The sequence below is a fragment of the Falco naumanni genome, chromosome 5, assembly GCF_017639655.2.
Source record: "Falco naumanni isolate bFalNau1 chromosome 5, bFalNau1.pat, whole genome shotgun sequence".
Taxonomy (NCBI): Eukaryota; Metazoa; Chordata; class Aves; order Falconiformes; family Falconidae; genus Falco; species Falco naumanni.
In genome coordinates this window covers 37,839,017-37,855,282 of record NC_054058.1, presented here as the reverse complement: position 1 = coordinate 37,855,282, position 16,266 = coordinate 37,839,017, and the positions used below count along the sequence as shown (strand labels likewise).

The following is a 16,266-nucleotide window of genomic DNA, read 5'->3' as shown; positions in this document are numbered from 1 at the left end:
CAAGGACTTTGAGGGAATTTCATCAGCAGCATCTAATCAGGAGTGCTCTAAGCAAAGCACTTAACCATGAGCCTAGCCTGAAATGTGCACCACAGCCTCTTAGACGAAGCATATATGGAAAAGACCACTGAATGGCAGGTGCCTCTGGAGGGAAACAGACCAGCGTTTGGCAGGGCTCAGATCCATCACACATGGGTGTAGAACAGAAAATGGAAAAGAACATCCTATCAAAAGTTAAACTACAGAAACGGCATTAAGACTGCAGAACGTAACAAAAAAGTCTCATGCTGGATGCACTAGGGTTAATGCCTCGACTCTTTGCCAAGAAAGGCCATCTGATCGTTTGGGCTTTTTTTTTTTTTCTTTTTATTCATGAATTTCTGTCAACGGTGAAGGCTGCCGCGGTCCCCCCGCCCCCCCGGGAGGGAGCCACTAGGCGGCGAGCTGGGCTGGTGTCTTGTCAAACCACATCGTGAACCTGAATTGCATCAAAGAGAAGAGAAAGCTGCTCCAGAGTAGCACAGGGAGCCATAGCAACGCAGCATTCCTATTTTTAAAAACTTGAAAGATAGTAAGAACATTAAGTCTGAGGGGAGGGAAAAAAAAAAACAAACCCAAACCACACCACATTTCTATCAGGGGGAAAAAAAAAAAGGGAAAAAAAAAAAAAAGAAAAAAAAAAAAGAAAAAAAAAAGCGCACGTGTTCCTTACAGGCTCTAGTGATCAAATCTTATATGGCTAACCATTGATTAGCAGGTGTGCAAGTCACAAAGTATCTACAGCCCCATCAAGCCAGTCCCTGAAGGAAAGAAGCTATTTCTCACCTTCCCTCTGCTGATCTGTTAAAGCAAGTTTTGAAATTCCACAGGGCACCTTAAAACCCACAGGACCCCAACTGTATTTTGTGATCAGGGAAAGATGCCGCTGTAGCCAATGCTAAACTGTAGCCAGAGCTGGGTTTGCAATTTCACACTGCTTCCTTCAGCTCCACCACAGAAGGAGGATTTTGATTCGCTTTTCATGAAGAGTGGAGTGAGCCTGAATGCACAAGTTAAAGCATATTGTCACCAGCAATTGAAGTTGCCACAGTATTAGCACTAATTGGACTTGGCTGTGGAGCAGGAGGTGTCTCAGAGGGCTGGAAGCAGAACATGGACATTTTCCCATCTGGAAACTGATGGTGCATACCAAAATTCATTCCCAGCTGGTATATTTTGGAGGCCTTTATGAAAGGGTCTGTCCTCTAATCAGAAGATAACCCTTGCCAAAAATCCATCCTTCACTTGAACCCTCCCATCCTATTTTAATTGCAAAGAGGATGAAAAATGCAGCTGTCCACACAGAGCAGTGCCTCCTCTCCCCCTCTGACAAAGCCCTGCTCTGCAGCACCAAGGCATCCCATGGCACCTGCTGAGGAACCAAGACTTTTGCTGTCCCCCTATATATGCTCCCTTTGAGAAGCCAGGGGTCTGCAGTATCCTACCAGCATGCTGAGCTGGTTTGCTGTTAGACCTTCACCTGCAAGACAGCGGTGCCTCCCGCTGCCCAAGCAGCACTGCTTAAGGGCTGGGCAAAGTAAGGAGGACAGCCAGGCACAGACAACGCCCTTTTGCATTAGGCACCCTTAGCAGCCCACCTGTATGGGGGAGGTTTGGGTCCAGAGCATGTTACAAAGCCGCTTTCAGCGTCCCCTTCCAGGACAGAGAAAAAAGAAGTGAGAGGAAGCCAACACTGGCCCTGAGATGTGGTGGCACATGGATAAATGCTGCCCCCCACCCCACCCCCCTCCCGAGCTGCTGGTGTGACTAATCAGTAGTCCAGGGTAAGGAACCCAGCACCTTTCACCAGCAGTGAACCACCAGACAGTGAACAATGTGTGCAGGGCAAATGAAACGCAACAAGAGATGCAAGGCACACAGGTGAAAAAAAAGAAAGCAATGGCTGTATGCAAGCAGCAGAGTTAGGTGATGTGCAGCAAGGGATGCAGGAAGGCAGAGGGACCTCGACAAAGGCAGGAGGTGTGGGCCAGCCCTGGCCTCCAGCTGCTGCTGGACCGGTGACAGGAACAAGCAGATTTCAGCAGCAGGCATCTCTAATCCATCAGCAGCGCTCATGCCACGTGCTGCCAGCTAGCACCAGCCTGACAGTGGCTGGACACACCGATCAGTGGGAACATAACGAGCCGCTAACAAGACACCAGCTTAAAGCTCCAAAAGGTCAAAAGTTACATATGCTCCCTTACCCTCCAAGTATCTGAAAAGGGCAATTTCTGCATCCGTGGGAACATGCCACTTACACCTTCTCCCCCCTCCTCCCTGGAGTTAAGAAGCAAGTCCCAGCACTGCACCTTCCTCGGCTGGAGCAGCGCTGGATTTAAGTGTTGGAGTGGGGCTTTCCAGCCAGCTGCCAGGCAGATAGATGCAGCCCCACTGAAGCCAGCGAGACCTCAGTGCTGACCAATGCTCCTGTCTCTTAGCACAAGATTAACTCAACCGTTGTATGAATGGAGAAAGGGCAACAGAAATGGTCCTTTCTCTGTTCCTGCTCTCAAATCCCTTGCTGCCCTGTGTGAAGGTGTGTGGCTCACTTGGCTAGGAGACAACACCGAGTGACTCCATGGCAGTACCTAGAAATGACACATGCCTGTGTCCAACATGGCAGACGATAGCTGCCATGACTGGAGATGAGAGGGAAGGAGGGTGGGTTGGGAGAGGCCAAGGAAACAAGCAAAGGTGCTGCCTGGGCACTGTCCTTGGCACTGACCTGGGGAAAGAAGGTTCAGGATGCTATGGGCACAACACCCTGAAGGGGTACTGCACCTTCCCAGGGATACACATAGCACCTATGGTCTTGAACCTCAAGGGAACTGATATACTTGTACAATCCTATTGCAAGTACTTTCTATGCTCACTGACTCACTGTTCAGCCATCTAAGCCCCAGTAATTCCTAGTTCTCACTAGGGGAATGTAGCCATGTGAGAACAGAGCTTGCCCTGGGTGTTCCAGGGAAAATAGTCTCCAACCATTCATCAAGGGCTCTTTTGCATTTCTTAACTGGTTGGCAAGGAGAGCTCCAGATGAAAGTTAGTATTTCCCCCTAAGTGGAAGTATCATGTCCAAACAATGCACCAAGCTAGCTTGCCAGCTGTTTTCATATTTGAGGAATCTGAGGCACAGAATCAAACCTACCTTTGTTCCCCTTTTAAAGTATTTATTTGTAAAGGCAGTATAATTCCACATTTGTATTTTCACTCCAAAGCAAATGCTTCACTGCACTTTTTATTAAAATGAAATCTGGTGTGTGCAGCCTGGTGTTAAATGAGAGACTATTAAAGACAATCAGTGGAGAACTCATTAGTAACCCTACAACAACAAACTAGTAGTTATGGCCCAGCATTCACAAGCAGCCATGACAACCAGTAGGAAGAACCCAGGTCTCATTGAAGGCTATAATAAAAACACAACCTATGTAGCCCAACGACTGTGAATATCTATGCAGAACAGCTGAGCTTCTATTCCTCAAATATGTGCCAGAAATCATATCCTTTTCTCATGACTCATACCTGAATTCCACTCCCAAGAATGCTCCTGTCATTTAGTTATTTCTTCCCATTTCTAAAATGTAATGAGAAGCACCAATCCCAAATTCAAGGAAATCTGTTCCATCAATTAAAATAACGAAATAAGCAGGAGGCTGTCTATAAACACATCCACCTCTGCCCACTCACTCCTTAGCAGTCATGGTGAAGGGAGAATAAATGAGCTTTGCAGAATGCCTAGAAGGTTAGCAACTCTCCTTGGAAGGGCCAAGAGAGAACTCCACATTTGAGCATCTCTCCAGAGGAAAACCCTGTTAGAAACTCCTTCCCAACCTTTGTAATCTCATCCAGTACAAGAGAGCAGAGCACACAGTGGTTTCCTGGGTGTCCAGCAGAAGACCAGCCATAGAGATAACTATAAACTTGGTAGACTGAAATACTCAAACCAGATTTCTTTCTGTGACAAAGAAGGAATAAATTAGCAGGTGCTTATTACAAACCAAACAAAGAATGAAAGAGTGTAATAGAACTGGAAAACAGCATTTGGATATTTGGACCTAAGCCTATTATCAGCATAAATTGAGATAAATCCCTCACTACAGAAAAACTTCCTCAAGAATCATTCAAAAGGAAAACTAACAATTTTTTTCTTAAGGTATCATTTTTCTACTAGTTAGTGGAGTTAGCTCACCAGTGGGCTCATTTTTTGGACAGAATCTGCAATGTTCAATGGTAGTGAACTTCTGCAGTTCCAGTCTAATACAAAGGAGAACAGGTTTCAAGACAGACAAGAAACTGTTGCTATGAGACCATTATTAATAAAAGAAGATGCAGAACAAACACCTACATTGGCAAGAAATGGCATTTAGATAACAGTCCATCTTGTTTCTCTTTATGCTTGCAGCATACTTCAAACAAAACTTTGTTTGGACAAGCTCTTGCAAAAACGAACAACTGTCAATATAAGAAGGGGAAAGACATAGAGAAACTGAGCTTTCTTTCTAAATCTGAGCAAAATTCAGTTCATTTCCTCCTTACTCTGTTATACGCCCAGATCAACCACCAAGACCACGCTGAGCAAGACCATTTTATTTTAGCTGCATTCAGAACTACTGCACTTTCAGAGAGGACGGGGTGGGGTGGGGGGGGGGGGGAAGTAAGAAATGATCAGAGTTCAAAGGCAGATCTCGGGAAATGACTAATTCACAGTCTTAGTGTATAATGTGCCCCAGCTGAACTAAATTATCACATTTTTTTAGTTTGATGTGTCAGTCTCCAAAGAATAAAATGGGAAAATTCCTTTATCACACTGCCTCCCAGCTATGGGTTTGAAGCAAATTGGACCACTTTGGATTAGCTTCAAGAGTTTCTGAAACACCAGCTACATGGTGATGTATTTATCTGAGGTCACATACACATTGAAATCTCCCCAGACATCAAGCCCACGTACATACATTTCTCTGTTCTGTGTAGGCATGCACAGTGGGAACTGTAAGTTGCAGGTGGCTGAATATAGTATTGCTGGGTCCAGGGCAAGACTAAAATTAAGTTTTCCAGAACCTTCAGTCCAGTCCAAAGTGAGCCAGACCACATCTCAGTCATGCAGATATTGTTGCTGCCTGGTGCACACTGCACAAACGCTACAGGATCTTAGGTGGAAGGGGTTACGGAAGGTATGAAGCAGCCAGGTCTGTAGAATCTGTAATACCCCAGACAGACAAAGCACTTCAGGAGAGATGTAAAGACCTCAGATAGACAAAATATATCAGGAGAGGTTTAAAGCTTAGCACAGAATAAATTCCAACAAATTTAATGGGACTTGAAGGCACAAACACAGATTACAGCCATTAATCTCTGTGGGCTTTTGTTCAGTGAGGTGAACTCGTATCTCCACATCTGCTTCTTTCCACATCTTGTCCCTCTCCTCTACCTTTCCTCTTGCCCAGAGGTCCATGCCCAGGCCATGAGGCTGAGCTTGAAGCTACCACATTTCTATTGAACCTCTGGATTTGTTAAAGCAATGGCTTATTTTGGACACTACTAGCATTTAGACATCGAAAGATGCCTGAAATTAATTTCACTTGAACAGAAAACTAAGCACCCAACTCACTGAAGCCAAACTCTTTAACCACCTCACTTGGAAGCACAGAGAGGATGGAAACATTTGCAGGGGGCAGAACCCTCAGACTGGCAGAGCACAGGCCAGCGCCGTGTGAGGCAAAGCAAATATTTGCACTGTGATCACAGAAGCAAACACGGTGTAATTATTTCTGAGCTAGCTCAGGTGCCTGCAGCAATTTAGGCAGTGGCAGAACAGAGCTTGGCATGGACTAATTGACTCAGCTTCTCAGCGAGAGTGATACCAGTACCCAAACTAAGCTGGGTATATCTACATGTATCTGCAGTCACTCCTGTGAATGTGGTGCCCAAAGCAGACAAGGGAGAAAGAACAGCATAATTTGGACCATGAAGGCAAGAAGAAAGCTAATATCTTCAAAAATGACAGGAACTGATTTCATGTGGGGTGCCCAGGCTCCAGGGCATATCTATACTGCACAACAGTACTGTCATATGAAGATAGTCAAGACTCAAGAGTCTCTGAGCTGGTGAATTCTATGCAATGCAAAGAAGTGCTATGCAGAGAGATTATGTTGGGTATTCAAAGCAGTGTAGCTATAAGGATATGATGTTATGCACCGGCTAATATAATGTCAACAGAACTAATTAGCAGAAGGTCTCTGCAGAGCAGAGGACAATGTTTTGTTTTCTAGAAAACTGCTGAAAAGACACAATACAGTTCCCCCCCAAAATCCCTATTCATTTGGAAAGGTAGAACAATAGCCTGCCTTGATGTTACTTCTGATGACTTTGTACATATTAAATATATTTCCCTGCTACCTCATTTCAGGGATCGTTCAAAAAAGCAGCACAAAATACGTCTTACCCCTAATCCTAGCTGGGAGGGAAAATGACAAAAGCTTTGGGCACCTTTGCTGGTCTCCAAGCCTTGCAAACAGCAAAAAGCCGGTATAGGGAAGAAGCAAAGGCAGTAAGACCTGGTAATATTCCAATGGAACACAGAGACAAACAACAAATAGTAGATAACATTATGGATAATACAATGGGCCAAAGAATAGACATTTCTTTCAGTCCCCAACTTTCAGGCAACACAAAATCTGCTTTCTTGTCCACCGGTCCCTCTATCTGCCTAGTACAGTTGACAGTGAGGGGTCACAGCATGCAAACCAATCCATCACATTTACACTGTTCCATGATTCATTGTGACAAATGAACAAAGATGTAGAGCTCTGTGTGGCCACCCCTCCTGATAGCCACTGCCTGGATTCCCCTTGTCCTACCACAAAGGTACCAACCTGCCCAAGGACTTCATATGTGAAACACTGGAGAATGACAGCTGAGCAGGTCAGGGGGCATCTGGCTAATTGCAGATCCCATGTATAATTATCTGGGTTGCTTAGCGACACACTAAAACTCCAGCTGGGACAAAAAGCAAGATCTAGTAATGAGTGCTGTTCTAGAGGTTGTTCCACCACAGGCTTCCTCTATGACCTTAAACAGGCATCTTAGCACAGTTTCTTAAGAAAATCTGAATCTGGATCAAAAGAAGATACTTATTCAGGTATTCAGATAGGTTTTTCCATATTTTTAAATGCCTTTTTCCATCTAGAAATACTTGCTGTTCTGATGGAGGTGCCTAGGCTCTGCATAATGTGCACAAGAGAGAATAGGACCCAAAAGACCCAGCAGACAATGGCTAATAAGGTGCCAATGAGCAGGGTGATAGCACAAGTCTTTCTCTTTGAGGTAAATTCTATCCTTAAGACACCCAAATGCTTTAAAGGATTTGAGCATAAAGCAGGAGCTAAGCAGAGTTGTTGACTCGAACATTTTTATTTTTTTTTTTTTTTTTTTTTAGCTCTCATTGTCCACGTCTCTCTGCACTTTCTTCTCTCCTTTATTTCAGGGCTCATGGACAGTAGGACACTTAGTCTTCAGATAACAGGTGCCATGAAACTATTCCAGGCAGGTTATACATCCATCACCTATAAAGGGCACCTGTTTGCATACTGCTGATGCCTGAAACAGAACCTGGTGCCTTCTAGATTTCCATACAAACACCACCACTGCCTGCAGCAAGAACCCACCTGGGAGTTACAGACCTATTCGTGCGAAGACACTCCAAGAAGTTCAGTGCTGTTATAAAAGCAAAAATTTGTGCATTGAGAGGCATACTCAGATTTTTGCCCTGTGCCTTCATTATTCCTTTTTCTTATGCTGGCTTGTCCCCTGTGTTGCATGGAGGCTTTCTAAAGCAGTGGCAGTACTAACATTCATGACGCACAACACAGGTCTCACCATCAGCACACCTCCCCTTGTCCAGGTTCTGGACAGCACTGCCCACTGCCCCAAAGCACCACGTGCCCTAGCAGAATTATTCTGGTCTCAGAGGTCCCCTCTGACCCCCTCTTTTGTAAGGCTGGTCCACTCCCTTCCCTTACCTGTTGAGCATGTTGGACTGGTAAATCCTTTTCTCCTGGGTGTTGTAACAGCTGCTCTTGGGCTCAGGGATGAAGCTGTGTTCAGACAGCATATCAGAAGCAGCCGTGGTGATTATGGCTATTCCATCCCTCACTCTGGCAGGAAGACCATAGTCCCATTCATCATATGAGACAGAGATGAGCCCAGTGGGGAACTCGGATGGCACTGTGTCTGTATCCCCTGCCACCAGGCTGGGCACGATCCACGTGTAACCATAGCCTGTCAGACCCACAGAGTTGGCCACCTCAAAAATGTAGGTAGCCTCTTCCTTTGTGCAGTAAAGGAGGATAACAGGGCTTTGGAGCTTCTTGAGCTGGTTCTGGATCTTTGAGTCCCCATCGTCCAGGGACATGTCCAACAGGAGGACCTCCTCCAGTTCCCAACCCACAAAGCTGTGCTCAATGGTACTGCGGATCTTGTTCACAAAGTCCTGGTAACCAGGGAAGTAAGTAGTGACAATGGAGAAGATGTACCAGTCATATTCTTCCATGATGTTGAGCATGACAGAGGCTTGCTGTTCTATTGATGGGCCAAACTGGAAAAACATGGATGACTCATCCTAGAATAAAAAGTCAAAGAGAAGAAGAGAGAGAAAAAGAAAACAAGAATAGGTCAAAGGAAATAAACAGCATTTCTAGTCAACCCATTGAGCATGGAGCGGGAGGCACACAGTCAGAACCTTACTCCATGTCTTGGCCAGAGCTTAAGGATTTTTAACTTTTAAAAATTTAAAATTTAAGTGAAGCATGTGAGAAGAAAGTAAAAGCCTTCTTATGACCAGCTGTCCTTACTTAATTTTTAAAGGCAAGTTGCTGAAATTACTTAAAAGTTTCAAGTGTCAGGCATGATTCTAACAGACAGGGGAACAAGTGGTACACAAGTGGGGACACAGAAAAAGAATAGGTACAAAATATTCTATGGCTGCAGAAATTAAGAGCTTTAATCCAGGGATTATCATAACCTTATATGTAGTATAAACAGGATACACAACAGCTTTGATATTGACTTAGTTTGGGACAGTCACTCTAGTTTGAGTATCCACACTGAAGTACTAGAGCAGGCAAAACCATTAGACACAAATAACTATGAGAACCTCCACTGCAAGTTCCTTTCAAATCAAGAAGTAGCAGAGTGCTACAACTATGAAGCCTCAGTCTCAGACATACTAAAATAATATGTCTTATGACATACTAAAATGGAAAAAATAAAATTCTAAACTATTATGGGTTTTGTTTATACCATGCTTTAGAGAAATGTCAGCTCAATATGTCTCTTGGTGTTGCTTCCATATCCTTCTACCATACCAAATTCATCTTCACAAGAATCAGAACTTGCACTGTTTTATAACCTCCAAGACTCCAAGCGAGTTTTGTATGGATCTCAGTTCTCCAATGGTGTAGTGCAAGCCTTTTTCATCCTGGGATTTCACAAGATACCAGGCTTTCAATTTGTGACAGAACCAGTAAAATCCAAATCCCTGCTTTTGCCCAATTCAGGATGCAAAGGAGTGGAAAAAGCATTTGCCAATATGCTCTCTTATGATCTTATATATTTTAAAATCAACTGCAAACTCCCACTGACTTGTAGAGTAGGATTAGACCGCAAACAAACAAAAAGCAGAATTAAATTATATCTCTCTGCAGAGATTCCTATTACAATAAGAAAGTTTTCCAAATCCAGTCCACTTTTAGGAATGAGATGGCAGTTCCACCTTGTTTCAACAAGCCAGAAGAACTGAACCAGAGATACAAAAGGAGGTAGCCAGGAGTTTTGGACCTGAGGAAATTCATTGTGCAAATACCTTAAGACACTACCTCAGGATACTCACATTTAGAACAGCTTTCTACCAAATTCACTCTCCTACAGCCTGGCAGGTAAAGCTGTTTTTCAGCAAGGATGCTAGTTAATGATCTATCCATCCATCCCTTCCTTAGTCATGGTTTTGATTACTTGTAGCCGTTTTCTCTATTGGCAAAATATGCCATAGCTCAGCAACTCCAGAAAAAAAAAAAGCTCTGATACTGCATCCAGCCTTAAGCTGTTTGTTTGTCTTTCCTGAAGTCCCTATGGGTCACATCCTATACAAAAGAGTCCCTCCTCCCAGATCCCCATGCCTCTCCTGTGAGGTTTGGTGATTAAACTCTGTTCACTTCCTCCACACAGCTCACCACCCACTTGTGAAAGTACTCTTAGGGCTGCTCTTTGCTCACTGGAAAACTAAATGTACACAAAAAGAAAGAGGAGAAGAAGGCAGCAACAAATTGGAGGCAAGTTAAAAAAACAGGAGCAGCAACTGAACCTCTCAGTCTGTGGAAAACAGCTCATACTTTCTATCACTAAAATATCACTTTCACTCCCTTCTCCCAGAACTGTGGGAAAAGAACTTACTCCTCCAATAAAAAGATATTTTTTGTCTTTGAAGTTTATGGAGAAAATCATTAAAGACAGAGGAAAGATTAAACTATTGTCACGGCATTTGCCAGAGTTTGAAGAAAGCCTGAACAAGCATCTCCGATACCCTTCATTGCACTGTGCCTTTGAAAGCCACTTATAGCAAACTGAATGCTGGAGCGCAGACTCAGCCTTAGTGTGACATGAGAAGGCAAAACAGCTACACTGATGACTAGTATTTCTTTTTATATTAATTTCAACTAAAGCTTTTCTATATTTTCACATAAGAAGATCTGAACTGACTGCAAATTTCCACAGTTTCTAGCAGAGTCTAAGATCTGAAGACTTGGCTATTACAGAAACATTTGACACACAGCATCTTGAAGACTTGTCTAAAAAAATACTGGGTCCTTTCCTCGGTGAGAAATAGGGGATGTGAGATGGTAAACCCATTAGTATTTCAAGACTGCATACACACACAGAGAGAAGTTAGCAGGCCTGATAGCAAGGTACAGGAGGTACTGCCCTCCCAGTGATTTTAAACAGGGTCAGATGCTCCAGCTAAAGTGCCCACTGACAGTTCATTCCACACAAGTGCGCAGCTCAACTGTTGAAGGGAATTCAGCCCCAAAGACTCAGGGAGAAAATTCAGAGCTCCTCACTAACCAGAGTGTATCAGAACATCAAAAATCAATACACCAAATAGCTTTATCATAACCCAGCTAAACAATTCCTCTCCTCTGAGAAATGTAAGCACTGCTCCTTAAATCAAACAGCACAGACCACTTGGCTGTGCACGTAATAATTGCTCTTGAGCAACTGCTTGCATTTTTATTACAGAAGCAGCACGAAGAGGCAACTTCCATTCAAAATGAGAGCATTAAGCAGGTGCAAAAGCCAGTCCAGCTCTTGGCTTGCCAGGCTGTCTCTTGGCACTTGATCACCCCAATACCTGGGCTAGCCAAATGTTCTTCATTCTCTAACCGACTCAGCACTCAGGAAAGAGAGAAGTGATGGAGGAAGGACAGACAATAGCACAAAAGAATATGTCCCCCTCATAACAAATCAGGAGAATTGCTTATAGAACTGGATGGGAATCTCAGTGAGTGCCTTTTGGGAAATAAAAAGCAAAATAAGAAAACTGCCTGAGAGCCACAATTTCCTTCCTGTCCTTATTTTTGACCACACCTGATGGAATATCAGGGAAAAAAAGAGAAGGAGCTGAACTGAGAGAGACCCACAGGCTATCAGATAAGAGCAGGAATTTGACCTCACTGTGGTGTTACAGTGATAGCTTTTAAATTTGGAGATAGATCTAAAGGGGTGGGTGGGTGGATGGGTGTTACCATTTTTATATACATATAACCCCATAGAATCATTATTGCTTTATTGCAGTCTAAAACCAAAAATTAAAATTTTACCTCTCCAGACATTAGAGGTTTGTACAGAACACTACAAGTTCTTATTTTTCTCCTGCAGAAACTTCACCCTCTCTACATCCTTTTTTTTACTTTGTAACAGCCAAAATATGCTTTAACATTGCCACTGGGAGACAAATTTAAGTTTGGGATAGGGATAGGTTGAATTCAGAGCAGAAGTCCCTTACACTGCACATCATCCGGGTGAAATACAGTCCCCTAGCTACAGGAAAAAGCTTGTCTTTCTCCTACAGCTCTTTCACCTGCAAGCTCAGCCTTCCCATACCTAACTGCTGCAAGAGACAGCAAGATGCTGCAGAGTGTCCCTTACCCAGTCTGAAAAGAGTAGAAGCTCCATTACAGGATCTCAATGCCTCCAGAGATCCTAGTACTCCCCCACCATCACCCTGCAAGGTCAAGGATCTGTAGTTTGCAGAGCTGAGCTGGAGGTGGAGCTGATCAATTGACACAGCACCACTCCCCAGCTGACAGATGGCTTCCCACAGAAAATCTGCTCTGCATTTACTGCTGCTGGGACAAGTATTGCCTCCTCCTCCTGCACATTTAACCCCTCAGCTAAGGAGGCTGGATTGCACATGGTGAAGGCACAAAAGCACTCACCATGAAGCCTCCCCTTGGAGATTGGTGGCTGGTGAGTTTCTACATGGATGGAAGAGAGTTTGTGGAGGTGGCACAAGATTTAGAAAGCAATCAAGTATTATTGCCACTACTTCTAAGTTGCCCAGTGCCTCCTGTCCTTCAAGGGCAGGCTCATGCAGATATTGCACAAAGAGAAGGCCCAACCCACACCTTGGCCAAGATGCAGGCCCTTAGCAAGGCTGCAGGTGACTCTCCAAGGAGCCCTCCTGCAGCTGCACCATTTGAAACCAATCACTGCCATTTAATGAACCATTTACCTCAGATGTGGCAGGAGAGGTCTCTGGAGTGCTTTTCTCACAAGTTCCTTCCTAAGAGCCTCTCTGGATTCCCTAGGCGAGCAAAAGTAATTACCCTTACAAACAACATCTTACTATCCAGAGCAAAACTGCTTCTCAGCATGGGACAGACTAGAGAGGAATGCAAGATCCTCAAAAACAGTTGCTCTGGGCCAGTCATCTTGAGGAACTAGAGAGCCTTCAACTAAGCCATAGTATAACTGCTGACCTGGGGAGTGAGGAGATCAGCATGCTGCATTTCCTCCATGCAGCCTATTTGAACGCAACCTGGTTCTGTGCACCATAGTCTGGTGGCTGGGTCAAGAACAGATTTTTGCTACTGTAGGCAAGTTCCTTTAGCTCCAGTCCAAGTGGAGACCCCACAAGGGCCACGTACGTCAGGTTATGGACAAGGAATTTAAGTCAAGAGCACATAATTGTTTTGTCAATTTGGAGAAATAAACCATGTTTTTGCAAAACACCCTAGGCTGCTATCTCCACATAGGTGCAGGAGAAACACAATTTGTGCTTGTCTGGGAGTAGCCCCTTTTTATCGTGCTTTTGGGAACATCAGTATATCTAACATCATTTGCTGCTTCATTAAGCTTCCTGTGCAGCCATAATTTAACTGGGGTCTGCCCTTCCCTTGCTTTCCAGTTTGCAAAGGGAATCCTAAAATATCCTAAGAACTCAGGCCACTATTACTTTCCAAAGCCCTCTTGTCATTTTCCTGATTTAGAAGAAAAGCTGTTGGTGTGTCTTTAGTACAGTCCTAATTTGCAAAATTCCTCTATAACTTGCAGACAAATCACATAGGGCTGCCTCTTGTTTAGACTTTGGCCCTGCCTACCATGCATTTTGTGGGGGCTAACAGAGGTGAGCAAGCACCAAATAACTTCTGGGAAAACACAGACCTTCATTTCCCTACCTATGTATTTCTTTTCTTCAAAATTGAGACTCTGCTGTGTACCTATTTGTCACAGTCCTGGTGGGAAACCTGATTCACTGGGAGTTTTATTGTTCATGATGGAAAATGCTGCAACAGTTCAAAGTCTTATAATTAAATTTTCTGTATCCATGAGTCCCGTTTTTTACGACAGATCTGACAGGAAATCAGGATCTTTATTGCTTAAGTGTTCATTTACTCCTGTTTACTCTTACCACAAATGCATTGCTGCCTCAGGCTAGCCTGCAGTCAGGATCTTCTGCCTGTTTGTTTTTTCTCCCCGCATTTCATTTTTTTATTTAGTTTTCAACAACTCAATACAATAAAACTTTGTTTTTAATATTGCATGATGTATCATCCAGTGTGAGTCCTTTCCTTGAGTGCTTGCAGTAGGGACTATGAGAACACAGTGATACTACAGCCCTAGCAAAATGTCCTCATGGTGGGACTAGCATCTAGAACAGCATCTCTGCATCTGTCACACATATACATGCACACGTTTCCACAAATGCATATTCACAGCAAAACCTACTCAAAGTAAGGTTGGAGCACGTCGGACTGCGTCATTTCTTAATGACTCTGCCTAATTGATACTATTTAGTAGGGTTTCAAAACTTTCCTGTCTTACTGGAACAGGTTCCCTGGGTTATTACTGATTTTGGCTTGCAGAGCAGATGGAACAGATGACCACTGCAACCCTTTCCCAGAGCTCTGATTCACTGATGAGTGGATCATTCTTGGTGAAAATCCTCTGAGCAGCCCTGGGAACGTGCTGTCGGTGGGAAGTTCAAACTCATTAGATGCAGAAATGTGGCTTATATAACTATATCATTTATAAGTTCCCTCCCTCATTCTCATGACTACTGAACACACTGGCCTTATTTGACAGAAGGATACACAGCTCAGAGATGATCACAGAGTCACAGAATTGTTTAGGTTGGAAAAGAACTTTAAGATGATGGTTACAGAGAAGTGATTACAGAAACTCGTGGATGAGTGAAAGGCAGAGGCCCAGTTCAGTGTATCCACTGATGGAAAGGCAGGCAGGACATAACTGTGATAAATTAGTGGAGGCCTTTAAGAGCCCTCTCTTACAGGAGAGAGCATTGCTGTTCTTCTGGCCCCTGCTAGGCAGGGCATGCAAGTGGCCAACAAAGAAGGCCTTTGGCAATTAGGAGAATAGCTGTTGACTCTCTGGTCTTCTCTGGAAGCCATGATCCTTGTTGGCTACAGAGAATAATTGCAATAACAAATCTAGAGTTGCTAGTGTAGCTCAGTTTTGTTACCCTGGTAAACAGCAACAAATGTACCAAGATTCACATGTATATTAGTCACATTAATTATACACATAAGTATCATCATATACACAGAGTCCAGTCATGGCTTGGACATTACTGCCTCTGTAGCAGTGGAAACATCTGCTGCAGAGCCCTATCCCAGGGGCAACTGTGTAAGTGTTCCAGCACCAAGGAGTTCTTGAGACCTGCAATAGAAAGGTCTCTGATTAAAGATGACTCAAGGGCTGAAAACAGCTAAGTGATTTCCACTTTCCACATAAAGGTCTATAGAAATCATTCGTTCATAACATTTTGCAACAGAGGAAACACAAGATACCTTAGATTCTATGATCTTGCTCTTGGGATTTTTTCATTCCATATCACATGCAGTTAATAAAAAAGATGAGCGTCAAACATACCAGGGCCATTATATGAGGTATACAACTCACAGAAAAACCTCAAAAGTTGTTTGGCTAAGGAGAAGGTGCACCATTTGTGAATTTTATACAAAATTACTAGCCAAAGCAGGCTAGCATATGATGGTATGCCATATCAGCTTCTCAGAGCACCACATATGGATGCCAATGCATTTCCACGGAAAAAAATGGCAGGTAACAAGCTGCCAGTATAAACAGTTTTCACACTAGGCTTGTTGCATTTTCATTTTCACCTCTGTATGTGGGTGTTCCCTTGTTTGATGAGCTTGGATGGATGGATTGAACCACTGGTCACTCTGGGTACACAAGGTGCCATACTGGCAATCTGGACAGCCCAGGCCTAGCTCTCCTGTCCCAGCTCAGACAAGCCCTCTAGGCTGGCTTAATATCCTGACATTGCCAGTCCCAAAACAGTTAGAGGAAAGTCAGGCTGCCCCATTACTCATCCATCCAATTACATCATGGTGTTTGCCTGGGGCTTCTTTTCTGGCTGTCTTACCCTCCAGACTAAGGACTGAATTTTGACTGTAAGCTGAGTGGGATGTCATTGGTATAGCCATATTAATCAATAGCAGCAATAAAACTATCCAGCACTCTTAAAAAAGTCCAGTCACAGTATTTGGCAAGATGTCACTGAATAAATCTCTCAACTGTCCAGGGTAAAATACTATTTCTTTTTATCATTTCTAAATGAACTGCTCTTCCATTTCATCAAGTATGCCTTTGGTCTCTTATTATGAGCAAACCTAATTATGAGCTGAG

General features: G+C 43.7%; 1 protein-coding gene across 1 annotated transcript in view; it reads right to left on the bottom strand.

Moving 5' to 3' along the window:
* GRIN2B (glutamate ionotropic receptor NMDA type subunit 2B) overlaps positions 1-16,266 on the bottom strand; it is a 204,391-nt gene that overhangs the window by 109,392 nt on the left and 78,733 nt on the right. Inside the window, exon 3 of the mRNA XM_040595092.1 lies at positions 8,061-8,659. Within this exon, the coding sequence (XP_040451026.1) occupies positions 8,061-8,659 (599 nt within the window). The remainder of the gene's footprint in view (positions 1-8,060; positions 8,660-16,266) is intronic.